General features: G+C 34.5%; 1 protein-coding gene across 1 annotated transcript in view; it reads left to right on the forward strand.

Annotated features, from left to right (window-relative positions):
• The window catches only part of LOC137387979 (uncharacterized), a 30,343-nt gene extending 14,206 nt beyond the window's left edge, over window positions 1-16,137 (forward strand). Inside the window, exons 9-12 of the mRNA XM_068074495.1 lie at window positions 3,626-3,841; window positions 4,894-5,067; window positions 15,410-15,572; window positions 15,937-16,137. Coding sequence (XP_067930596.1) covers window positions 3,626-3,841; window positions 4,894-5,067; window positions 15,410-15,572; window positions 15,937-16,137 — 754 coding nt within the window. The remainder of the gene's footprint in view (window positions 1-3,625; window positions 3,842-4,893; window positions 5,068-15,409; window positions 15,573-15,936) is intronic.
• The last annotated feature ends 11,587 nt before the right edge of the window (window positions 16,138-27,724 follow it).

Genomic DNA, 27,724 nt, shown 5'->3' on the forward strand with positions numbered 1-27,724 from the left:
TGATATTAAAACCAACGACAGCCTGGTCATTTCCTTAGAGATAGTTGCAGTAGTAACAATGCTAAAATATCTCTCTTGTGTTGAGAAATACTATAGTGTGACTTATATGCGGTATGACCTGCTGACTGACACCAATGGACTCTGACCAAACCCTCCGACTTGTAACTGGGCACGGGTTTGTGAACATTAAAACACCAGAGTTTATATTAGTACAGTTATCCATTCTATTCATATATATATATATATATATATATATATATATATGAATAGAATATATATAAACATATATATATATATGTTTATATTAGTACAGTTATCCATTCTATTCATATATATATATATATATATATATATATATATATATATATATATATACAGTCAAACATGGATAACTCGAACTTCAAGGGACCGAGCAAAAGTGTTCGAATTATCAGAGCGTTCAAGTTATCAGAGCACTGTCACAAGTCCATATATTTACTTATTTATTAGTAGATACATGTACATATACAAACTATAATATAAATCAAAAGCACAAATGGCTTGTTTCAAATTAAATGCTTCTAATGTAAAGTTTAAAACGTTTTCATGAAAAAGTATAGAGATTTTTCTATCACTTGAGATTGGTTTGTTGTTTGAGGTGATGTTATTGCCAGGACGTTTTTCAGATTGACATTGGCAAAACTTGGTCGTTGTTGAAATGCTCAAAAGAAAAGACATTTTTTTTCTTTTGGGGTTTTACCCACGATCAATTTTGCCGTTTTTTCTTGAAGTTTATGCAGATTACCTTACTTTACCTGGGATTCGTTAAGAGCAACACTCCGAGGCAGTTCAATTAGAAGTTTTACGAGGTTTTACGGTACATTCTATATCACTCACGCTTTTTTAATAGATACTTATTGAATGTACACACGTATTCTGTGTTTAGGTCAAACGATGAATAGTTTTTTTGTAGCTCAGACAACGTATACGTTTAATTACAAGAATTTTTAAGACGATTTAAACATTCAACATTCCGACGTTGATTCAACACAGAATCAACGTCGGAAAACTATTCATCACGGGCTAGCTGGGTTACGCCACGCACTCAAGGATTTTCGCCACGCACATACAAAACAAAAACAACATGCGATTTTTGTTTTGTATGTGCGTGGCGAAAATCCTATCACGCGTGCCCTGGCTAGCCCGTGCTATTCATCGTATCGCAATATAAATCAAATTTCACCAAACTTTTAGAAAAGTCGTTGACAAAAATATTTTGCCGATGGTGGTAATAACGACGCTTATGAATTACGAAAAGATGAAGTTTACCTCTATGGCTTTGAATAAAGTGATTTTCTAAAGCGATAACAACCGTTTCGGTAGCCGTTGGGCAAAAAAACAGTTCGAATTAACAGTGTTGAGTTCGAGTTATCTATAGCAATTTATCATTACGTGGGAACGGACCAAAGGAAATGTTCGAATTAACCATGTGTTCGAGCTATCCGTGGACGAGTTATCCATGTTTGACTGTATATATATATATATATATATATATCTCAGCTAGTATGTATATATATATACTAGCTGTGCCACCCGACGTTGCCCGGGTAATAAAAAGGTCTTTGGACAGAAAATTGATTTGTATTTAACACATAACAACATTTGCCATTCTAACATTTAAACTATATATCATGAGAGAAGTGTTTTGTGTAATTGAAATAAATTATGAGAGAAAATAAAAACAACTGTAAAGGTTTTCAAGCTTTGTCAAACAACTGTAACTTTCAAACTTCATGTCTTGAAGAAAAGGTTCTGTGCAGGACAACTAAATTAAAAATTTAAATAAAACAACTGTAAAGGTTTTCAAACCAATGTAAATTTAAAATTTCATAACTTTCAGCGACGTATATCTTTTAATAACGTACAGTGGAACTTCGGTTCTCGAACATAATCTGTTCCAGAAGGTTGTTTTAAAACCGAGTTGTTTGAAATCCGAAACAATTTTTCCCATTAGAATAAATGTATGTAAATTTTAATCCGTTCCAAGTCGAGAAATCAACTTCGGTAAAGTATTTTTTCGACATTTTACACCATAAACTGTACTGCATACTGCATATTATAAATAAAAATGGGTAGATATAGATCGTGTTTAATTTTAATAAAATGTTTTTTATTTATGTTGATGGAAAAAGAAAACAGAAGTAAACATTTCGTATGTTTTGCTCTTAAAACATCCAAAACATTATAGAAAACATATATCAAATATTATCAAAAACATCTTAGGGTAAGTTGACTGGAGGAGTTGTCTCCCTAGCAAATTACTTCGGTAGAGGAGATGTTGTCCCAGATGGTTCCTTTCATTTTGTAAAGAATTTATGAAGCGTAAATTGCTTCTCCGTTTGTTAACGAATGTTTCTGGAGCTGTTTCCAGAATGGTTCCAATTCCGACGCACATGCTTTGGTTTGGTCGATAACCGAATTTATGTTTGAGATCTGAAACGAACAAATCTCAAAATCTTTGGTCGAAAACCGAGTTGGCCGAGAACCGAGTCGTTCGAGAACCGAGGTTTCTCTGTATATAATCAGTACACAAATCGCCAAATTTTAAGTTCAAGATAAATTGTTATCGATATCGTGGTGCCGAATAAATTAGCCCTAACGAAAAAAAAAACGAAGCATCATGTTGCGTAAATTTACGTTCCAAAATAGTTTTCAACAGAGGCATCGTAACGCGTGGGCGCAATGCTAAAATAATTGCGCATGGGGTATATGTTAATGTCAAGATTTTAATAGCTATAGCCAGAATGCAGACAGACGGACTTTGAGAAATATATATATATATATAGATATACATGTATTCATACAGTATATATATATATATATATATACATGTATCTACATAACAAAAGTTAAAAATGAACTTACTCAACATACCATGCGAATCAACCATGGTCAGCCAATATCAGCAATGATAGTTTAATTTATAGCATGCAATGAATTTCGTGCGATAAACAACGCCAGTTGTTAGATAGCTTATCGACCATATTTAGTTTTTAACACAGACTCATGTACCAATTCTGCTACTGTTTTGAAGTTGTTTCATTAAAGAAAACAAGTTTTTTAGAAATGCTGTTTTTTGCAAATATCACAGACTGTATCTCTCAAGGTTTTCTTCATGTGGTGTTGAAGCTGTCGACTACCTATTGTACTTGCAGGTCATTGATATCCAAAAACTTGTTCAAAGACACATTGAGCTACTTTCATAAATATTAAGAGCATTTGCTGCAGCATAATGTTGGAATAGATTGTCATTTGAAGCCAAGCACGCGCTAACAGCTAGTCAAACTTGACAATTCCAAATAAAAAACAAACTTCAGATAGTTACCTACTTTGCCGTTGAAGAGAAACAGAACGGGTGTGGCATGATCAACTTGGTTGAAATATGATGCTGTATTTTTAATAGGATACATCATTTTTAGCTTTAGTAAAATTGTCACCTCACGAGATTGGCACTCATAAAAATTAGAATATTTACTAAACCTAGCACTTGTGTAGCATAATGCCATGTCATTCGATTACAAAAAATATTAATCAAATATTCAGCATTTAACCATTCAACTTCATTTAATGAACTTGACTGTTTTAGCGCCACATGGCCTTCTGGTGTAAGACGTCTTGCCACAAGGTACATGACAGACCCGATCTATGTGTCATGCAGTCTAGACTTGGCTGCATGCCATACTGTCACACAACATGTGGAATATATCGATGAAGAGTACAAGAGAGATCGGCTGTACGACTTTGTACTGCAAGAGCTGGATCCTTCAGAAAAATGTCTAATTTTTGTTGGTAAAAAGTCTGTGTAAGTATCCGTTATATAACTGTGGTAAGTATAAGATAGACTGTATGACTATTATGTTTGTAAGTACATTGGAACCGCTATTTATAAAATTAATTTGTGCCAGAAGCTGTTGTGTAAGTTGGAAATTTCATAGATAGAAACACATTTTACCATATGAATGCCCTAATCTGTTCCAAGCTTCAACACGGATATAATGCAGGCATATGCTATTAATACGTTTAGTGATTAAAACCTGTAACAGATACATATTAGAATTTTATGATTACATAATTATGCATAGAACAAATACACATGGATAGAAGAATGAACAGAAGTGACGAATAATAACTACGAATTGTGTGTTTGATTTTCTGGGCATTGTCCAATAAATTAAGTTAAATGAGGACCATGGGAAGTGGGAGGACAGTGGTCAGAGGAGGTGGGTGTTGAATTGTTTTCTTGGTTTTGTTTTGTTCTGACTAAGTGTTTTAATAGACGTTTTAAATAGATTTATTGACATAAGTACAAACTAAGCAGCTGTTTTCAAACAGAAAACACGGAAATGGAATTGCTAGAAACTAAAGTTGTCCAGCTTTGTATGTGATGGAATAACTCCAACTTATACCACAGCAGCAGGAGGTGGCCAACAGTTAACGGCTGAGAGGAAACATAATGCACGAAAATGAAGACGCACCCTAAATTCAAAACACTGTGAATTCAAAATAAAAACCCAGTAAAATAGAAGTTATTTTTCTTGCTTTGCTGTTTTTACTTTTGTTTTATTTTTTAAACAAACGAAATGAACAGGTCAAGTTACGAAAAGCTTTTCCTTTGTATCTAGAAACATGTTTCGTAAGTCGAAGCAATATTTCTACGAAAAGATGTTGTTTCATAATTTGAAATTTCGTAAGTAGTGTTTCGTGAGTGGAGTTTCTACTGTATATGATAAACAGAGGCGCTGTAGTAGCTCTATTTGAATAATGTTGCTGAACGTTTTTCTACAATATCTAATCTTTCTTTCATGTCATTAATTCCAAGCTTTTAGTGTTAGAAGGGATATTTCTCTGTTGTAGGGCGGATGATCTGAGTAGTGATTTTGCTCTCCGAGGCATCGTATGCCAATGTATACACGGTGGTAGAGAGCAGATAGACCGTGAGACAGCCCTTCGAGAGTTTAAGGATGGCACAGTTAATCTCCTCATCGCAACTGATGTCGCCTCTCGTGGCCTTGACATAGCTGACATTAGGTATGGTCAACTCCTTTTTGTTATCCTAATCGTTGTTGAAAGACTTCATGTACACCACAAAGTTAATGTGATATCGGTCTTGGGTTTGCAACTATCTGCGTATTTTGTAGGATTTACACGATAAGATAGGCTTTTGCTACTTTGTGCCTTGTTGTAGTAAGGTACCACATGTAATGTTGTTATTTTCCAAGGGTGTTGAGCATTTTTATATGATAGTTGCAGGCTTACAGCTGACATCAGCTTAGTTATGCACAAGTTAAAAGAAAGTATCTAATTATTTTTGCCAATAGGTGAAATTTCATGATGTGTTCCATTTACTCAATGTAGCAGTAATATCTTGTTTCATGCCTCGCTTTCTTGCTCCTGATTTTCACAAGCCCAGGTCACATTCCTCTGCGCCATTGCAGCAGTACTGGCACCCTATGGCTACACTCAGACGGCACTATGAATTTTTCATACAAAATGTGATCGCTTTTGTCATTAAAAATAACTTGGGCAGTCACTGCACTGTACTAATAACTTGGGCAGTCACTGCACTGTACTAATAACTTGGGCAGTCACTGCACGCCTCTTATAACTATGAGATCTTCTTATACATTAGCAAATAGCTTTGGAGTTCTCACTCAGGAACAATATCTGCATTAGGTTTCACAATACATTTTACGATTTGGAATTTTCCGCTACTGGATTTCATTTCTAAACAGTAAACCACAAATTGGACCAACCACTTCTTCCAATAGATACCAGTAAATCTTTTGAGATAGCCCCAGAGCTGTTGGCTGTGTGCAAATGCCTTCTTAGTGTTGACAAACTCGCTATTTGTATTATTATATGACCATTGGCTTCCTTTAGATGGAATATTTAAACAGAAATAAATGTGTTCTACTGTTTTACTATCATTGGTTGTTACATAGTGGTTTCTATATGTGAACTCCGGGAGCAAATGAGTCAGACATTCTCCTAAAGAATGCGAATTGCACAACCAGGCGCTCTCGAACTTTAGACTATTTGGATTTAAAACTTGCATTGCTAAATTATCACTTGAAAACTGTCTAGTTCTGAGGATCATGATGGTACCCAACTAGCCCTGCAGCTAAATATTAATGTTGCACTCATTTTAATATACCATACAATGTACAGTATATACGATTACTCTGTTTTGTGATTTTTTCACCTTATGAAGTGGAGCGCGATTTTTCATTCTCACCATACGAACCTTATTCTCACAATACGAATTCAAAAAAATTTCGCCCGAGTTCAAATTTGGCAGTCGGTGTGCTTATTACGTACGTCGAAATAACAAAGACGCCAAAATGCTGTTCGCCGAAAACATTTTCACAACGCGTGAAAGAGACACGATGACCGAGTTCTCTCAGTTCAGCATTTCGCGTGGGAAAAACAGTAATATTTTCCCTTTAAACCGGTAACAAAGTTGGAGTTGCCATCTCCTCAAACAGAAAGTGAGACAACTTTTCTTAATCTGCTAACAAAAGTCCACTTCATTACATATTGAACAGAACATTTTTGAGAACAGCATTGCTCAGGCTTTCTTGGTAAATTTGGTTGAAAAAGGTTATAAAGAGGCCGGCTAAAAGTTATACTGAAAATGAAGCCGGAAACTGATAAGTGATAAGATTTTAGTGATAAAAAGTTGAAGTTTAGTAGAATAATTAAAAATTAATACTGAAACTTAGCATCAAGTGTGTTTAGTAAGCTAAATTAATACTGAAACTTAGCATCAAGTGTGTTTAGTAAGCTAAATTAATACTGAAACTTAGCATCAAGTGTGTTTAGTAAGCTAAATTAATACTGAAACTTAGCATCAAGTGTGTTTAGTAAGGTAAATTAATACTGAAACTTAGCATCAAGTGTGTTTAGTAAGCTAAATTAATACTGAAACTTAGCATCAAGTGTGTTTAGTAAGGTAAATTAATACTGAAACTTAGCATCAAGTGTGTTTAGTAAGGTAAATTAATACTGAAACTTAGCATCAAGTGTGTTTAGTAAGGTAAATTAATACTGAAACTTAGCATCAAGTGTGTTTAGTAAGCTAAATTAATACTGAAACTTAGCATCAAGTGTGTTTAGTAAGCTAAATTAATACTGAAACTTAGCATCAAGTGTGTTTAGTAAGCTAAATTAATACTGAAACTTAGCATCAAGTGTGTTTAGTAAGCTAAATTAATACTGAAACTTAGCATCAAGTGTGTTTAGTAAGCTAAATTAATACTGAAACTTAGCATCAAGTTTGTTTAGTAAGGTAAATTAATACTGAAACTTAGCATCAAGTGTGTTTAGTAAGCTAAATTAATACTGAAACTTAGCATCAAGTGTGTTTAGTAAGCTAAATTAATACTGAAACTTAGCATCAAGTGTGTTTAGTAAGCTAAATTAATACTGAAACTTAGCATCAAGTTTGTTTAGTAAGCTAAATTAATACTGAAACTTAGCATCAAGTGTGTTTAGTAAGCTAAATTAATACTGAAACTTAGCATCAAGTGTGTTTAGTAAGCTAAATTAATACTGAAACTTAGCATCAAGTGTGTTTAGTAAGGTAAATTAATACTGAAACTTAGCATCAAGTGTGTTTAGTAAGGTAAATTAATACTGAAACTTAGCATCAAGTGTGTTTAGTAAGCTAAATTAATACTGAAACTTAGCATCAAGTGTGTTTAGTAAGGTAAATTAATACTGAAACTTAGCATCAAGTGTGTTTAGTAAGCTAAATTAATACTGAAACTTAGCATCAAGTTTGTTTAGTAAGCTAAATTAATACTGAAACTTAGCATCAAGTGTGTTTAGTGAGCTAAATTAATACTGAAACTTAGCATCAAGTGTGTTTAGTAAGCTAAATTAATACTGAAACTTAGCATCAAGTGTGTTTAGTAAGCTAAATTAATACTGAAACTTAGCATCAAGTGTGTTTAGTAAGCTAAATTAATACTGAAACTTAGCATCAAGTGTGTTTAGTAAGCTAAATTAATACTGAAACTTAGCATCAAGTGTGTTTAGTAAGGTAAATTAATACTGAAACTTAGCATCAAGTGTGTTTAGTAAGCTAAATTAATACTGAAACTTAGCATCAAGTGTGTTTAGTAAGCTAAATTAATACTGAAACTTAGCATCAAGTGTGTTTAGTAAGCTAAATTAATACTGAAACTTAGCATCAAGTGTGTTTAGTAAGGTAAATTAATACTGAAACTTAGCATCAAGTTTGTTTAGTAAGGTAAATTAATACTGAAACTTAGCATCAAGTGTGTTTAGTAAGGTAAATTAATACTGAAACTTAGCATCAAGTGTGTTTAGTAAGCTAAATTAATACTGAAACTTAGCATCAAGTGTGTTTAGTAAGCTAAATTAATACTGAAACTTAGCATCAAGTGTGTTTAGTAAGCTAAATTAATACTGAAACTTAGCATCAAGTGTGTTTAGTAAGCTAAATTAATACTGAAACTTAGCATCAAGTGTGTTTAGTAAGCTAAATTAATACTGAAACTTAGCATCAAGTGTGTTTAGTAAGCTAAATTAATACTGAAACTTAGCATCAAGTTTGTTTAGTAAGCTAAATTAATACTGAAACTTAGCATCAAGTGTGTTTAGTAAGCTAAATTAATACTGAAACTTAGCATCAAGTGTGTTTAGTAAGCTAAATTAATACTGAAACTTAGCATCAAGTGTGTTTAGTAAGCTAAATTAATACTGAAACTTAGCATCAAGTGTGTTTAGTAAGCTAAATTAATACTGAAACTTAGCATCAAGTGTGTTTAGTAAGCTAAATTAATACTGAAACTTAGCATCAAGTGTGTTTAGTAAGCTAAATTAATACTGAAACTTAGCATCAAGTGTGTTTAGTAAGCTAAATTAATACTGAAACTTAGCATCAAGTGTGTTTAGTAAGCTAAATTAATACTGAAACTTAGCATCAAGTTTGTTTAGTAAGCTAAATTAATACTGAAACTTAGCATCAAGTGTGTTTAGTAAGGTAAATTAATACTGAAATTTAGCATCAAGTTTGTTTAGTAAGGTAAATTAATACTGAAACTTAGCATCAAGTGTGTTTAGTAAGCTAAATTAATACTGAAACTTAGCATCAAGTGTGTTTAGTAAGCTAAATTAATACTGAAACTTAGCATCAAGTGTGTTTAGTAAGCTAAATTAATACTGAAACTTAGCATCAAGTTTGTTTAGTAAGCTAAATTAATACTGAAACTTAGCATCAAGTGTGTTTAGTAAGCTAAATTAATACTGAAACTTAGCATCAAGTGTGTTTAGTAAGCTAAATTAATACTGAAACTTAGCATCAAGTGTGTTTAGTAAGCTAAATTAATACTGAAACTTAGCATCAAGTGTGTTTAGTAAGCTAAATTAATACTGAAACTTAGCATCAAGTGTGTTTAGTAAGCTAAATTAATACTGAAACTTAGCATCAAGTTTGTTTAGTAAGCTAAATTAATACTGAAACTTAGCATCAAGTGTGTTTAGTAAGCTAAATTAATACTGAAACTTAGCATCAAGTGTGTTTAGTAAGGTAAATTAATACTGAAACTTAGCATCAAGTGTGTTTAGTAAGCTAAATTAATACTGAAACTTAGCATCAAGTTTGTTTAGTAAGGTAAATTAATACTGAAACTTAGCATCAAGTGTGTTTAGTAAGCTAAATTAATACTGAAACTTAGCATCAAGTGTGTTTAGTAAGGTAAATTAATACTGAAACTTAGCATCAAGTGTGTTTAGTAAGCTAAATTAATACTGAAACTTAGCATCAAGTGTGTTTAGTAAGCTAAATTAATACTGAAACTTAGCATCAAGTGTGTTTAGTAAGCTAAATTAATACTGAAACTTAGCATCAAGTGTGTTTAGTAAGCTAAATTAATACTGAAACTTAGCATCAAGTGTGTTTAGTAAGCTAAATTAATACTGAAACTTAGCATCAAGTGTGTTTAGTAAGCTAAATTAATACTGAAACTTAGCATCAAGTGTGTTTAGTAAGCTAAATTAATACTGAAACTTAGCATCAAGTGTGTTTAGTAAGCTAAATTAATACTGAAACTTAGCATCAAGTGTGTTTAGTAAGCTAAATTAATACTGAAACTTAGCATCAAGTGTGTTTAGTAAGGTAAATTAATACTGAAACTTAGCATCAAGTGTGTTTAGTAAGCTAAATTAATACTGAAACTTAGCATCAAGTTTGTTTAGTAAGGTAAATTAATACTGAAACTTAGCATCAAGTGTGTTTAGTAAGCTAAATTAATACTGAAACTTAGCATCAAGTGTGTTTAGTAAGCTAAATTAATACTGAAACTTAGCATCAAGTGTGTTTAGTAAGCTAAATTAATACTGAAACTTAGCATCAAGTGTGTTTAGTAAGGTAAATTAATACTGAAACTTAGCATCAAGTGTGTTTAGTAAGCTAAATTAATACTGAAACTTAGCATCAAGTGTGTTTAGTAAGGTAAATTAATACTGAAACTTAGCATCAAGTGTGTTTAGTAAGCTAAATTAATACTGAAACTTAGCATCAAGTTTGTTTAGTAAGCTAAATTAATACTGAAACTTAGCATCAAGTGTGTTTAGTAAGCTAAATTAATACTGAAACTTAGCATCAAGTTTGTTTAGTAAGCTAAATTAATACTGAAACTTAGCATCAAGTGTGTTTAGTAAGGTAAATTAATACTGAAATTTAGCATCAAGTTTGTTTAGTAAGGTAAATTAATACTGAAACTTAGCATCAAGTGTGTTTAGTAAGCTAAATTAATACTGAAACTTAGCATCAAGTGTGTTTAGTAAGCTAAATTAATACTGAAACTTAGCATCAAGTGTGTTTAGTAAGCTAAATTAATACTGAAACTTAGCATCAAGTGTGTTTAGTAAGCTAAATTAATACTGAAACTTAGCATCAAGTGTGTTTAGTAAGCTAAATTAATACTGAAACTTAGCATCAAGTTTGTTTAGTAAGCTAAATTAATACTGAAACTTAGCATCAAGTGTGTTTAGTAAGCTAAATTAATACTGAAACTTAGCATCAAGTGTGTTTAGTAAGCTAAATTAATACTGAAACTTAGCATCAAGTGTGTTTAGTAAGCTAAATTAATACTGAAACTTAGCATCAAGTGTGTTTAGTAAGCTAAATTAATACTGAAACTTAGCATCAAGTGTGTTTAGTAAGCTAAATTAATACTGAAACTTAGCATCAAGTTTGTTTAGTAAGCTAAATTAATACTGAAACTTAGCATCAAGTGTGTTTAGTAAGCTAAATTAATACTGAAACTTAGCATCAAGTGTGTTTAGTAAGGTAAATTAATACTGAAACTTAGCATCAAGTGTGTTTAGTAAGCTAAATTAATACTGAAACTTAGCATCAAGTTTGTTTAGTAAGGTAAATTAATACTGAAACTTAGCATCAAGTGTGTTTAGTAAGCTAAATTAATACTGAAACTTAGCATCAAGTGTGTTTAGTAAGGTAAATTAATACTGAAACTTAGCATCAAGTGTGTTTAGTAAGCTAAATTAATACTGAAACTTAGCATCAAGTGTGTTTAGTAAGCTAAATTAATACTGAAACTTAGCATCAAGTGTGTTTAGTAAGCTAAATTAATACTGAAACTTAGCATCAAGTGTGTTTAGTAAGCTAAATTAATACTGAAACTTAGCATCAAGTGTGTTTAGTAAGCTAAATTAATACTGAAACTTAGCATCAAGTGTGTTTAGTAAGCTAAATTAATACTGAAACTTAGCATCAAGTGTGTTTAGTAAGCTAAATTAATACTGAAACTTAGCATCAAGTGTGTTTAGTAAGCTAAATTAATACTGAAACTTAGCATCAAGTGTGTTTAGTAAGCTAAATTAATACTGAAACTTAGCATCAAGTGTGTTTAGTAAGGTAAATTAATACTGAAACTTAGCATCAAGTGTGTTTAGTAAGCTAAATTAATACTGAAACTTAGCATCAAGTTTGTTTAGTAAGGTAAATTAATACTGAAACTTAGCATCAAGTGTGTTTAGTAAGCTAAATTAATACTGAAACTTAGCATCAAGTGTGTTTAGTAAGCTAAATTAATACTGAAACTTAGCATCAAGTGTGTTTAGTAAGCTAAATTAATACTGAAACTTAGCATCAAGTGTGTTTAGTAAGGTAAATTAATACTGAAACTTAGCATCAAGTGTGTTTAGTAAGCTAAATTAATACTGAAACTTAGCATCAAGTGTGTTTAGTAAGGTAAATTAATACTGAAACTTAGCATCAAGTGTGTTTAGTAAGCTAAATTAATACTGAAACTTAGCATCAAGTTTGTTTAGTAAGCTAAATTAATACTGAAACTTAGCATCAAGTGTGTTTAGTAAGCTAAATTAATACTGAAACTTAGCATCAAGTGTGTTTAGTAAGCTAAATTAATACTGAAACTTAGCATCAAGTGTGTTTAGTAAGCTAAATTAATACTGAAACTTAGCATCAAGTGTGTTTAGTAAGGTAAATTAATACTGAAACTTAGCATCAAGTGTGTTTAGTAAGGTAAATTAATACTGAAACTTAGCATCAAGTGTGTTTAGTAAGGTAAATTAATACTGAAACTTAGCATCAAGTGTGTTTAGTAAGCTAAATTAATACTGAAACTTAGCATCAAGTGTGTTTAGTAAGGTAAATTAATACTGAAACTTAGCATCAAGTTTGTTTAGTAAGCTAAATTAATACTGAAACTTAGCATCAAGTGTGTTTAGTAAGGTAAATTAATACTGAAACTTAGCATCAAGTGTGTTTAGTAAGCTAAATTAATACTGAAACTTAGCATCAAGTGTGTTTAGTAAGCTAAATTAATACTGAAACTTAGCATCAAGTGTGTTTAGTAAGCTAAATTAATACTGAAACTTAGCATCAAGTGTGTTTAGTAAGCTAAATTAATACTGAAACTTAGCATCAAGTGTGTTTAGTAAGTTAAATTAATACTGAAACTTAGCATCAAGTGTGTTTAGTAAGCTAAATTAATACTGAAACTTAGCATCAAGTGTGTTTAGTAAGCTAAATTAATACTGAAACTTAGCATCAAGTGTGTTTAGTAAGCTAAATTAATACTGAAACTTAGCATCAAGTGTGTTTAGTAAGCTAAATTAATACTGAAACTTAGCATCAAGTGTGTTTAGTAAGCTAAATTAATACTGAAACTTAGCATCAAGTGTGTTTAGTAAGTTAAATTAATACTGAAACTTAGCATCAAGTGTGTTTAGTAAGCTAAATTAATACTGAAACTTAGCATCAAGTGTGTTTAGTAAGCTAAATTAATACTGGAACTTAGCATCAAGTGTGTTTAGTAAGCTAAATTAATACTGAAACTTAGCATCAAGTGTGTTTAGTAAGCTAAATTAATACTGAAACTTAGCATCAAGTGTGTTTAGTAAGCTAAATTAATACTGAAACTTAGCATCAAGTGTGTTTAGTAAGCTAAATTAATACTGAAACTTAGCATCAAGTGTGTTTAGTGAGCTAAATTAATACTGAAACTTAGCATCAAGTGTGTTTAGTAAGCTAAATTAATACTGAAACTTAGCATCAAGTGTGTTTAGTGAGCTAAATTAATACTGAAACTTAGCATCAAGTGTGTTTAGTAAGCTAAATTAATACTGAAACTTAGCATCAAGTGTGTTTAGTAAGCTAAATTAATACTGAAACTTAGCATCAAGTGTGTTTAGTAAGCTAAATTAATACTGAAACTTAGCATCAAGTGTGTTTAGTAAGCTAAATTAATACTGAAACTTAGCATCAAGTGTGTTTAGTAAGCTAAATTAATACTGAAACTTAGCATCAAGTGTGTTTAGTAAGCTAAATTAATACTGAAACTTAGCATCAAGTGTGTTTAGTAAGCTAAATTAATACTGAAACTTAGCATCAAGTGTGTTTAGTAAGCTAAATTAATACTGAAACTTAGCATCAAGTGTGTTTAGTAAGCTAAATTAATTAAAGTTAAATTCAAAGTGTATGTTATATGTCTGTCTCGGAGTTACGAACTCCCTACAGTCGTACTGCGCATAGCACATTGCAACTTTACATTTTAATGCAGATCATAACCAATAAATACACTAAATACACTAAAGTTACCGTAGGTAACTATAGTCACTAAGGTTAATATACTATTTTATAACTAATTTTTCATTTGTACAGACTTGTATGATATTTTGATGATTTTTACCATTTGATGATTTTTACCAGGGATGTCTGCATTATATAATTACAATAATTTCTATACCACTCTATACAATTTTTTCGCCATACGATGCCAACCCTGAAGCGGATTAAAAATGTATGCCGAGGGCGCACTGTATATTAAAAGTATCAGAGTGATGTGTTTCATACAGAGTGTATAGTCTGTGACAATGATGGAGTGATGTTGCCATCTACTCACATTTTGATCACACCTGAGTCGCTGCAATTCTGTTTGCTTATAATAAGGAAATATCAAGTTTTCTCAATACACAGTACATCCCTGAACAAAACAACAAATTTTTTAAACAAACCGCAAAGCAGTGAGTATACAAGGATGAAAAACCATCAAGGAATTTTTTTGTAATTAGAAGATGAATAGAGAGCAAAAAATACCTTGGCTCTCTCCGCCTTCTTACAGTTCCTTCACTGATTGGTTGCCTCCTTTTCATCGCACGCAAGTTGTACTTGAAGAGCGTGCCACTTGTCATCAAAATTCCAAATGTGGCTTTGCGTAATATCACTGACATATTTAGATTAACTGATTCCTCTACATTGACTTATTGAAACTGGTCACTGGTGCTACAGATATGCACGGGCATACCTACAGTATCCTTTAAACATATTTCACATGGATTTATTAGCTTTCGCTTACCCGCTACAAATCTTTACTATAATAAGAGCCGCGTTTGTCTGTCCGAATCCACGATAAGAGCGCTGGAAAAAATTGCTCCCATGGGAATTGAACTCAAATATTCCATTTCTCAAACAGGCACACTACCAACAGCACCACTCGGCCACCGTCTGAGTTGAGGAATAATTGTACATATAGTTATTACACCTGATGATCTTTTATGGTACACTAGACTGCCAGCATACTAGTCTTCACAATAAACAAGCTGTGTCTGTCTGTCTGTCCAAAGTCACACTAAGAGCTTTAGGAAAAAGGAATGCACCACACAGGAGTTGAACCCGGTTATTTGAATTTGCAGCCATGCACAACACCATCTGTGCCACTCAACAACCTCCACATCTAAGAATAATTGTGCACATAGTTATTACACATGGCGATATCTCACGGTACACGGCACCACCGGCGTACTAGTAGAGTATAACAATCAGGTAGGTGTAACGGGTTGTTTTCTCTTGTAGCTATGTCTTCAACCTAGATATGCCTCGTTGCATAGAGGAGTATGTTCACAGAGTGGGACGAACTGGCAGGGCCGGAAGATCTGGTATTGCTGTGACACTTGTCTGCAGGAGGGACTGGGCAATGGCCGCCTCTCTTATCGAGATTCTTGTTGAGGCAAATCAGGTGACTATGTTCAATTATATATTTGCTTCCTCGAATGATAATTTGTTTCCAACTATCAACTTTTCTCATCAGTGGTTAAGCTTGGCGCGTGATGCTGGGAGATGGCTTGAATGCTTGACTGAGCGATCTTTCTGTAATCTGAACCGTGAGTCTGGTAGTCTTGCCTTGGTGGTTTCATGGCTGTCACGCTTTACGCCTGGTTAGGCGTATGCGCTATTTTATGTAAATGCGTATGCGAAATGCAGACTCCAGGGCGGGAAGCTTGCTGTTCTGTGCCCCTTTCATTCCCGCATGTCATGCTGCACCTCGCAGAGGGGATGTCAATATTACTTCTCAGTTTTGACACGGTTTGTTATTTTCCCAGGAGGTGCCTCAAGAACTGGATGACATGGCGAGAAGATTTCAAGCGATGAAGGAAAGAGAAGAGAGAGAAGGCGGGCCAAGGATGGGTCGAGGTCGAGGAGGGGGAAGAGGGGGTCGTGGTGGACGAGGAGGTCGCCGTGGAGGTGACTTCGGGGGTTGGGGAGGGGAGTCATTTGGGGGAGGCAGTTTTGGCTTAGCGTAATCACGTGTTTCTTAGGCAATATTCCATCCATCTAGTCAGTTCATAGTGGCTCTTCTGTCGCTATGCAGTTGTCTTATAATAGATAACCATATTTTTTTAGAAATTCTCTTCACGCTTACATCGATTGAATTTCTTTCTCTTTATTTCCCTTGCAGCCATCACCCAAATCGGACATATGGTCTTCATCGTGTAAATAGTGTATTTTTAGAGCTATTAAATATATTAACGTAACTGTATAATTGCATAAAGAATACAAAAGTTTTATACACAAAATATTAATGTGTGCACTTTGCATAATTTCTCAGATAACCTTCAAATGTCTCAATGGTGATGGAAATTCTGAATGAGAATTTTAATCTTACATTTCATATGACCATGTAGAGGTGGAACGAGACACGAGACGTCTCGAGTATCGACCTGTCTCGTATCGGTCTCGTCTCGACTTAACTATTGCCAAACTCGAGACAGGAAATAGAACTAAAGCGCCTGCGCACGGTTGTTAAAACATGGCTTCTTGCGGTAGCAACAACTCCATATATTGTAATGGATTGCGGGCAACTGCCTTTAAAGTTATACCCGGTCCGTTACTACTTGTTGCTATTGATTATGTTGGCCACTGAGTCTAATCATGTAGTCCGGACAACGGCCCTGTTATATTTTAGTTCTGTGTCGTTAAAACAGATACCGGGTCGTATCTAATTACTCTTCGGATAATCCAATTTAATAAATAACACTTTTGCGGGTAAAATGTCTGTATTTTATCGTATCGTGTCTAAACACCAGCTGCCCTTCATAAAATTCGGGCCTCTTTTACGTATATACTACCAATCGCGGGTAAAACTTGTCCGGACACGGAGAAACGAACGAAAGGCCTTGTCGACCATAGTCCGTGTTCGGTTAACAATGACGTTTTGTTAGCTCAATATAAGAATATACATGTGCATGTATACAGTAATTAATATAATTTCATGAGTACAATTTAAATACAATTCACATACTACAGTTAATACACAAACAAAACTTAACATTAATGAAACGATAAGAATGAAAGTGTTATCGTGTGTTCTTTTAGTTGCGGTATTTCTTTGTAGAGCGACGGTTAACGGTTTCATTACACATTACGGTACATTAAAAAGTAAGAACTATTCAATAGATGGTAAAAATATACATGTACAAAGCAATATGTTTATAATGATTATGATCAGTCAAGCTCAAAATTCTTAGAATATATAACTTCGGTATTTTAGAGCTGTTTGTGTCACTTTTGTTTACAAAAACTATATGCATATCACTATTAAAATGTTGTATTTAAATTGTTTACACCAGGTGAAAATTCAATTTAAAAATAGTTTTATTAATTTTATATATACCAAGTAGCTAGTACTTGTGTAGTGAAATCATCACCAAATGCTCATTATTTTACTGTCTCGTGTCTCGAGTCTCGAATTTTTACAAGACAGTGTCTCGAGTCTCGTCTCGAACATAAAAAACCTGTCTCGTTCCACCTCTATGACCATGACAGTAAATTGCTGTTAGCAATGGCTGGTTCTGGTATATTTAAAAGAATCATGTCGTAGCATAAAACATAAAAACAACTGTTTTCTTTGTTTCACACGCTAAGACAAATATTATAACACGTAGTAGGGGGATCTCGCTGTATGAAAATCAAAACTGAAACATGATTTTTCATGAATTCATGAAACACGGTTACATGCATTTGGAAGCATTCAGCATTTTTTCATCCGCTTCAACTATCTAATTTTCTACAGACAACTCTCACTCTGTTGTATGATAGCAAGCACATGCCTCTGGTAAGGCGGCATTTTGACCAACGACATTGCCATTATGAGTTTTATAACAGGGTTCTTGTTGCAGGATGAGTTGAGTTGGGTAGTAGTGCAGGTGTAAACTACTATTTCTATTGTCAAGTCTTCTAGTTTCTACATATGACAGGGTCAATAAAGAAAACCCAAAATTTGTAAAGTTGCTGCATCTTACTAGTTTGAAGTATTACTATTACCGGTATATGAAGCAGTCCATTTCGGTAAATTGCCGCAAAATTTGGCAATTGCAAGATATCATTTCTAAATGAAATTGTTACAACTAAATAGACAGCTTTGTAACATACTTGACATTTTCGCCTTCAAGTTATTAGCTTAATCACAGTAACTGCGAAACATTCTTGAGCTTTTGGGACGCAAAAAGAACTTTCTGTAGACTTAAGAAACTTGAAATGTGAAGTACCATTTTATCTAATCCTCTAAAGTATTGTTCTTCAACACCAACCTGGGCAATACATGCAAAGAGGGGTGGACTTTGATTTTCATTGAGCCAGACAAAACAACCTTTCATGCTTAATAGGCTCTTTGCTACTCTGTCCATCATGGTCGCTTGGGCTTGATTGAGTTTGATACTGAACTGAATGATTGTATGGAACCTGATGTCTAAAATCTGTTAAAACTAGCTCAAAGCCTTTTAATAGTCAGTTGAAATCAGTGTCAAATAAGAAGTCTCTCCAACAACAAAGCAATTTTACACTGACGATTACACTTGAGCGCTTGGAGCTAACCTTGGCTAGTTTGCTTGGAGAGAAGGGAGACAATTTCCTGCTTGTCTACATGGTGTATCAACTTATATCAGTAGGAAAGCATTTCAATGAAAATACCTGATAAAGCTCAGTACTATTTTCTCCTACTTGTGTTGTTCTTACTCTATTTTCTTTCTAAAAACATGGATTAGGTAGTGGACCTGTGTCCAAATTTCTGTTTTTCACAAAATTCATTGCAAGTCAGGTGTTATGGAGGTGTGAGCAGCTGCAATTTATTAATACCTAAAAGGACCTGAAGCTATAGCGAACATCAGATGAGTGCTAAGGCTATGAGCGCTTGAGCGGCAGGCTATGACAAGTGTTAATAGCTCCATTAAATGAGATAATGGGATGAGGCGATGACAGAGTATATGTACTGGAACGCTAGCCATAGCCGATCTGGCTCCATCCAAATGACAATCCTTATCAGATATCCCATGTCGTGCAGCAACAGATGCCTGTAATCAAAGTAGCCCATTGCTAAATACCAATGCTTCAGTGGGCATGACTGCGGTGTATCATCTTCTCTAGGCTAGATCATCTTTCCTTTTCTCTTCATCCATTACAGACCTCAGTTTCCCCATTCTATTTCAGCTCTGTGAACTGGTCTCGAGCATTTGTAAGTGCAAATCGATTGCCTTTAAAATGCAGAAATACAAGGATTTTAGAATATAATATGTCTGTCGTACTACTATGGACACGATAAGCATAAAAAGTGGTAGATTAGAGAATAGAAACTCGGTGACACAATTTTAAGACTCCAACAAAGAAGATCACCATGTTCCCCAAGGATGCAATGTTTATATACCAAATGTCCATCGTGGTCATTGCAACGCATAAACTTCAATGGTCAATATCATTCTTACACCTGTCTTATGATTCAAATAAGAGACCGCAGCTTATTGGTGTTTTCGTAAGTGTAACCATACAGTAGCAGTCTCGCTATGACAATGGCATTGGTGTTTTCGTAAGCGCCACCATACGGTAGCATTCCTACTATGACAACAGTGCTGATGTTTTTATAAGTGTTGCCATATAGTAGCGGTCTTACTATGATGATGGAGTTGGTATTTTCATAAATGTAATCATATTGTATCAGTCTTACTATGAAGATGGTGTTAATGTTATCTTAAGTGTTACGATATGCTAGCACTCATACTTTCTATTCTAGAAAACATACTTTACTAGATTCATCTGTGACCTTACCTTTTTCAGGTTGCTTGCAAGTTCTTTCAAAGGGCAGTGCTGCATGGTTTGTCATTTTGACTAGTTTCGGCTAAAATTATAGCAGGCCAGTCTGTTGTACTGTGGGAGATTATCAGCTGTAATAAATATATGAACAATCATTCTGGAATGCCAAGAGATGGTTGATAGGCACAGTTGTTGGAGTGTCAGACTATCATGCTGAAATTCATGAGTTCGAATGTCGTAAGCTGCAATCTTTTTTCTCAGTCACTAATTGTGGCTTCGAATGGACACGGATCATATTTTAGTCAAGAATATCTTCTCATGCACGATGAAAGGACGCCTGTTTACTTTATTCTTTACTAGTACTGTAACTGCTCGATTTGTTGTGAGGAATAGTCAGACCTGCCGATAAAGCACTGAGAATAAGTAAATGCACAGTAATTCTTACACGTAAAAGGTGAGTGATTGGCTTAGCAGTCAGGGTGATAGCCTATGCAGCAGATGCTCATAGGTTCTAATCCACTAAGAGGCAATCTTTTTTCCAACATTCGACTGTTGCTTTAGAAAGATGGACGCACACAGCTTTTATGATAGTAAAGATTTTGCCCTAGTCCAACTTATTTTAAGAATATTAATCAACATCGAGTTACATAGTGACAGTTATTATTAATACAGTGACATATTTTCCTAAATGACCAACATGTTCGGTTGAACTTACTGATAACAATTTTTGGCTAAAAAAGTTGACAGCAACGGTTTTGTTTCTGATTTAACATGCCATATTCAATACGGAGTCAGTCATATCTTTGAGGGTCTAACTGTTGACAAAGAAGTGTTGGGAAAGGTTTCCATAGCGGCAGCATTGAATATTCAGCTACATCAACCATTTCTCCATCGGTATTATGCTGATGAAATCTGTGTCGGCAGTCAAACTCAGCGGGTATAGGAAGGTCATGAAAACTAATATGGCTATTAGTGAAGCAATAACATGCTTGGTGAGTTTGGAGAATTTTTAACATGTGCATTCTCAAGATGGGTCTCATCTAATGGTTGAGGATAACTACACAATATGCCACTCAAACAAGCTGGGGAATGTAAGGGCGTATCATTGAATCTTCTCACAACTCCCATATGAGCTGGCCGCTATTAGCAAATGAAAACCATCAGAGAGGCAGCGGGCAGTAGCCTGTGTTCAAAACCCGCTTCACGCTTATCTCTGTCATATCTCTAAAGTTGCCCATATTTTATGAGGCTCTCCGCCTGTTTATAACCTGCAAAACAATAAAGCGAAGATAAAAATGTTCCCAGGTCGATAGGCGTTAGCAGAACAGCGTTCACGGTTGCTAACAAGTGATGTGCCACAACAACTGTTAACAAACTTAGGCTTTGTTGCAGTAGTAATAAGTTGAAACTGTTTTTGCTGTACCTGAGTAGAAGGCTGCCACTCCTCCCGTTCCCAATTACGTTGCCAAACAGGTATGAAAGTTTTCAGTCTAACTAAATCTAAACAGAAAATTTAAAATTTTCACAAGTATGGGTTTTATTGCAATAAAATATTTATAACTTTCTGTTGAAAGCGGATATAATCTCAAAGCAATGGGATACCATAGTAAATGCAGGCTCAATAGTTTTTTAACTTCTTTGTATGGAGATCAATTTTGCAACTTCTGATTGACTTGAAAGTGTCAATCTCCCAAGTAGCAGCAAAGCTACCCAGCAAGCAAGAAATGAACAAGTTAATGTAGGAGTGGATAATAGGTTTATAGAGATATGCCACTATATGCTGAGGAACAAAGAGATGAACATAAATGTGTTTTCTCGTCTTGTCTCTCTTAAGTCTCTCTCGACTCCTTGCTTATATTCGTTATAAACATACGAGCATATTTCTACAAAGTTAGCTGTTGTATTCAAAAATACCGTCGCTGTTAAAATTTTTTAAAGAACTCCTAACGTTGAAGTCTCGAGAACTCTAGCTTTTTAGGGTCATTTGAAGTGGAAAACCTTTATCTTTTTATCTTTGCTGACTCGTGGTTTTTTTCTCCCAACAATGCCAGTCTTTAAGATTTTACACCCATCATATAAACATTCAATTAGACAGTTTAGTTTTTAACAGAAGCATGCCTTTCAATCATTAACTAACGCGTTTACAAATTAAAAGTAGGCGTAAATGCGTTAAACCTTGCAACTAAGATGTACCATCTTGAATTAATAGAAACTGACAGGTACAGAGCTGTCAGAAATTAGGAGACTATCCATTTGTTGTCGCCCTTTTTCATTATTGCCCCCCTGCCTGAGCTATAGTAATTCATTCAGTTGCTAGATATTGCACATTATTAAATACAGAACATTTTCCTTATTCTAAGAAACTAAAGCTCTGAGCAAAGAAGAATGCTGGAGAGTTATCCTCTCTTCAGCATGTCATCACGAATGTTGTTATTAGCGGAACAAGATCTCACTACTTAGTGTTGAGCGTTCTGCAACCCCATGACGTTGTACGGATGTTTTTTAACAGGATTAATTCCACTTATTTGCTTTGTTTGTTACATAAGTGTGCATATAAACTCCAAAAAACTGCATCAAAATGCAACAACACCTCAAATCAAAGCAGAAATGTGTGGTTACCCATCTTAATAAGACTTGGCTTTCTCAGCAAAAGATTGTGTCAGAGTTTTTTGCAGGAAAACAGGTGTCAAAATTACCATTAAACGATGGACTCGATGTGAGATGTGAATGAGAAAAAGCGATGCACTTTTGAACACTAGGATCACTCATTAGTACGACTTCCTTCAGAAACCATCACTTCACAAGCATTGACCTTAGCCGAGAGTGGAAAGGGTCAACCGATGTTGATGTTGATGTCAGAATGTTGCCGGAGTGTGGGCTAAGAGGATGGGAGGCAAAAAGGAAACAAAAAATAATGAGAGACAAAGGGCGGTAGAGTTGAATTGGGCACGAGAGCGCATGCAATGGTCGAAGAAACAGAGAGCAAAGGTTTTTGTTCAGTGGCTATCGCATCCAGAATAATTCAGCCTAGTATGAGAGACTTGACTAATGTTATAGCTTGCAGGTCAAACTGCTCTTCCTTATCTGCCATGGAATAATGAATGCTCCCTAATATAAAGATGCATTGCAGACAAAAATGCTGCCAAATACCAGAATGCTGCTTTAAGTGGATGACAGCATGTTTCAGCATGACAAAACACTTTTTCAGGGTACAGTATTGGTTAAAAATTGGATGGAGGAGAACAACAGGTCAGCTACAAGGAGCCAGCTCAATCTTTTGACCTAAACCTTACAAAATATTAGTGGCAGAAAATAAACTGCATCATAACAAAAAGGTCCACCATCAGAAAAGCTCTCGATGGGAAAGATGATTTGAGCACGGCGCTACATTGTGATCACAAAATTTGATCAACAGAATGTCAAGACACTGTTAAGCGATCATCAAGAACAAAGGCTGACCATCATAATATTGATGGAAATTCTGAGAACCCACGACAACCTTTTTCAAGGCTACCATATATTTCTAAGATCTGCTCAACTTATTTATAAATATTACTTTATTGGCAGTAATTTAATTTCACATAGGATTGTTTTTTAAATTATGCCATACAACAATAATCAAACAAAAAAAGACAAAAGGAAAGCAGTTGGCCATGAAAATCAAAGAAACATAAAAATTATGTAGCAAAGATATCACTAAACTAAAGAGTTAAATGCGTAATAGTTGCATAAAAACATACTCCAAAGTTCCTCATCAATCTCGGCAGAATAGACAATTTGATTGAATAAAATTATGCATGACTCCCTATGAATTAGAAACTTGTTCCATATTAATCCTGAAAAAAATTCTGCATTTGATGGTATACAGTTTGTGGTTGGTTAGAGCAAAGCTAAGGCAATAAATCATTCCTGTACGCTATTGTCTCCTAAAATGTGAAGGGATCTCATAATTTTGAACCGTACCGTAATTAGCCATAGCTATTTATAATTAGCATTTGCTATTTCTAACTAACAATTGCTAATTGTAACTAACAATTGAAAATTATAAATAGTAATTGCTATTTGTAATTAGCGAGTTCTGTTTATAGTTAGCTAGTGTTGTTTATTAACAATTGCTATTTATAATTAGCAATTGCTATTTCTAACTAACAATTGCTAATTGTAACTAACAATTGAAAATTATAAATAGTAATTTCTATTTATAATTAGCGAGTTCTGTTTATAGTTAGCTAGTGTTGTTTATTAACATTAGCTATTTCTAATTTTGTACTTGCTAATTATAATTAGCGTTTGCTATTTAGTTGACTAGTGGTATCAAATATCAGATGACACTTAAATATTGATAAGGATTGCATAATGACAGTAAAACAACCCACAAGCTACGCTGAACACATGAAATAGAACTATGACGTATGTTTGAAACCCTTCATCACCTAAACACCAACAAGCCAATACTAGAGTACTCCAATTTCAATAGTTAAATTTCCGGAGGTTTTAGACATAAAAAGTAGGAAAAGGAAGTGATTTCGAGGGTCAGACAGGTTAGCGTCTTTTCAATCGTTTTCAATTTCTCCCACTGCTTTAAGTAGGCGTATCTAATAGTTTCAAAACTTGAAGTTTTTTTTCAAAAAATTTCAAATAATTTCTGCTGTCAAACTACACTGATTAATAGCTGGCAGTCATAATTATGGGCCTAGGTTAAGTTTGTTTTAGCTAGTGTTACTAAAGTACTTTAGGGCACCAGCTGTGTCTTCACCGTAATATGTCAGGCTGAATCATCCAATTTTGCACTCAGCATGTATTTAGATACACTCCTTTATAGCAGCCATCTTCCCTGGCCACGTATGCAGTGTTTTTTTTGTTTTGCAGAGATGTGCATTCATTTTTGATATAGCAGATGTGATATACCACGTTGAAATTAAATGTATCTTTTAAAATACAGGTTGTGGTTCAATTCCCAAGAAGGCCATTGAGTGTGGCAAAAATGCCATCCAACCCTAAATTTCTCTCTGCCACTCGGCATGTCTCCAGTCATCGAGGTTTCCTTGGTCCTCGACTCAGGCATGTCCAGCCAAGATAACAGAGCTAATTTTGGTGCAACGATATTCTTAAAACACCCACAGCCTCTGCTTGTAGTAAGCTGAGCAGACGTCATACTTAGATGTATTCCTCACACACGCACATCTTTTGAAATGCTTCACAATTTTTCCAAGTTTCTGAGGAATATTTAACAAATGAACATCCAATCAATCTTATAGCGTGTCATCACTGACTGCGTTGGCTGACATTTGACTTTTACAAGTATTTCCTCGATCCAATAGGAAGCCACTCTAGAGGAGATATCTCCATAGTTGGGTGTTGAACTAGTATTGTTACTCGGCTTAGACTGCCCGATGCAAGCCTTGCCTTGCTGGCTCTCATTTTCAAATTTGCATGTAATTTGATTTCAGGGTTCAAATCACTTCATAGTCTATGGTTACGCCCTCTAGATAACGCTTACTCATCTCTAGATACAATCATATTCTAACATTTTCGTTTTGCGTGATCTAAGGCTAAAGAGAGAAATCTGAGTAAATTCCGCAGGCCGCTATGAATAATTCCTGTCAGCTGTTGGCATATCAAAAAAGTAATAAAACGGACCTGTTTGTCGTTTGATAGGACTGCGTGTGTGTTTAATTACATCAGAACTGGCTCACCGACTATCGCTGCGTCTGCCAAGCAGGTACATAAAACACATACTGTGTACTGTAGGAGAGAAGGGACAATGCCTGGCTTTGTCTGACACATCTCCTTATTGTTCTGGTCATACGTATCATCTTGTCTACGATTGCCGTATGCGAGGCAGAGAGCGGACTGGGAATCATCACCATACCAACTGAGGCATGTGTGCTGCAAGCTTGACTGGGCAGCTAAGGAGGAGGTACACACGGGACTGGCAGTTGGTAGAAAGAGTTGAAGAGAGGAGGGTTGAAGTTCTTCGAACAAGCTCGGCTAATCTCCGCTCGAATCACCTCAGCAGTGTACGATCTGTTTTATTAGAGAGTGAGAATAGCAGGTAATAAGACAAGAAGGTTTCTTTATAAACTGTAAGTTGTTTTAAGTATATTGTATTAGAAGTACAAGTTGTTGAAAGTATTCAGACCTTCAATCCAAATTTAAACAGATTAAACTCTATTGTTCAATTATGTTGTTTTTTATTACTTTGGTTGCAATAATTTCATTTCTCACAGAAATTTCTTCCAATTTATGCTCTACAAGAATCTTAAAAAGAACAAAATTTGGTCAATTAAGCAAATAAATGTGCTTGTAAATTTTATATTTGAAAGGTTATCTAGCGTGAATTGAATAGCGGCTTTCCAGAACTTGCACATATAACGATTTCCATAGAGGATTTTATTTACTCATTAAGTGCTATATAAGATATAACATACGCAGAAGATGATGCAATGCACTTGACCTCTTTATAAGTTTCACATCATATACAATTAAAAAGATATTCAAGCTAAATTCTTATAACATCGTCTAATATTAGATTGACAGCTTCGATATGCTGGATTGTTTTAATTCAGTATAATACATAAGGGGTTCTTTTCACTCCTGTAAACTATCTCTTTTATTCCTATAGTTACTCGGTGCTAGAAGGATGGCACAATGTCACCGGTTTACATTGAGGCTGCCTCCTTACATTATATCTCAGCTGATTAAAGTAGGCGATCCATCTGCGTCTGTCACCTGCCCATATCTGTCACCTGACTTCAATGTACAGCTTGAGTCACTTTACAAGGGCTAACAAGGCCTGCGGGCACAATAGTTGACAGGCAGTCACTGAAAGACAATGCATTTCTTTACTCTTTCCGTAGCAAAACTAATTCTATTTTAACATGAAAGAATTTAAAAATGAAGAACAGAGTAGAATGATGTCCTTAATCTATAGCCTGGACTTCCTTTAAACCTAACGTGAGAAGAGTGGCACTGGTCAATAGTAGAAAAGGTGGCAGGTCGAAATGGTTCGTCTGCTTGTTTCAGTACATTTTTAACTCTTTATCATTGGTTCTTATGAACATTTATTTATATGAAGATTTTTTTCAGTCTAACCCATATCATATCATTCCATGGATGTAGACTTCAAACACTTTTTTAGCTCCAAGTTAGTTTGGTTAGACCAAATTACAAATATAGTGAACCAAGAATGAACACTGTTAAGGCTATAATACTTTTTTTTAAATATTGTAAACAAATTGATTTTCTTTGAGTTCAGAAGTTCTAATCACTAGTTGCCCAGTCAGCCAGTGGGGGTTTTACAAATAACAACATTTAGCTTTTGCATACGGAGAGTTCTCTGAGCCATATCCATAATTTATGACATGCAATATTGATACTACTTGCCAAACTCTTGACAACTCAATTTCAATGGTCATTATCAGATAATATTAAACTACGCTTTCACACGGTTTTACTAAGTGAAACAGACATGCCCCACCTGTCTTTGGACTTGATCACAAAATATTGTTCAAATGGTAGTCTTTTATGCTGCTATCAATTAGCATACATAACCTGGTGAGATGACGGATGCCCGACTCTCCGCTCTAATCTACATGGTTTGAGTCAGAGTCAAAGCCAATGATGAATGACTTTGTGTCGTTTGATGTCTCCAATATTATATCAATTCATCTTCCGACCCTCTTGCGATTAATAATTAATGGCTTGTCGAGAAATTATATTGTGTCAGGCGCGAGTGGTTAAAGCTTTCATTTTCCTTTAGAGTGACTTTATTTAAATATTTCAATTTGCCAACTGAGGCCAAGCTTG

This window comes from Watersipora subatra, chromosome 2 (genome assembly GCF_963576615.1).
Source record: "Watersipora subatra chromosome 2, tzWatSuba1.1, whole genome shotgun sequence".
Lineage (NCBI taxonomy): Eukaryota > Metazoa > Bryozoa > Gymnolaemata > Cheilostomatida > Watersiporidae > Watersipora > Watersipora subatra.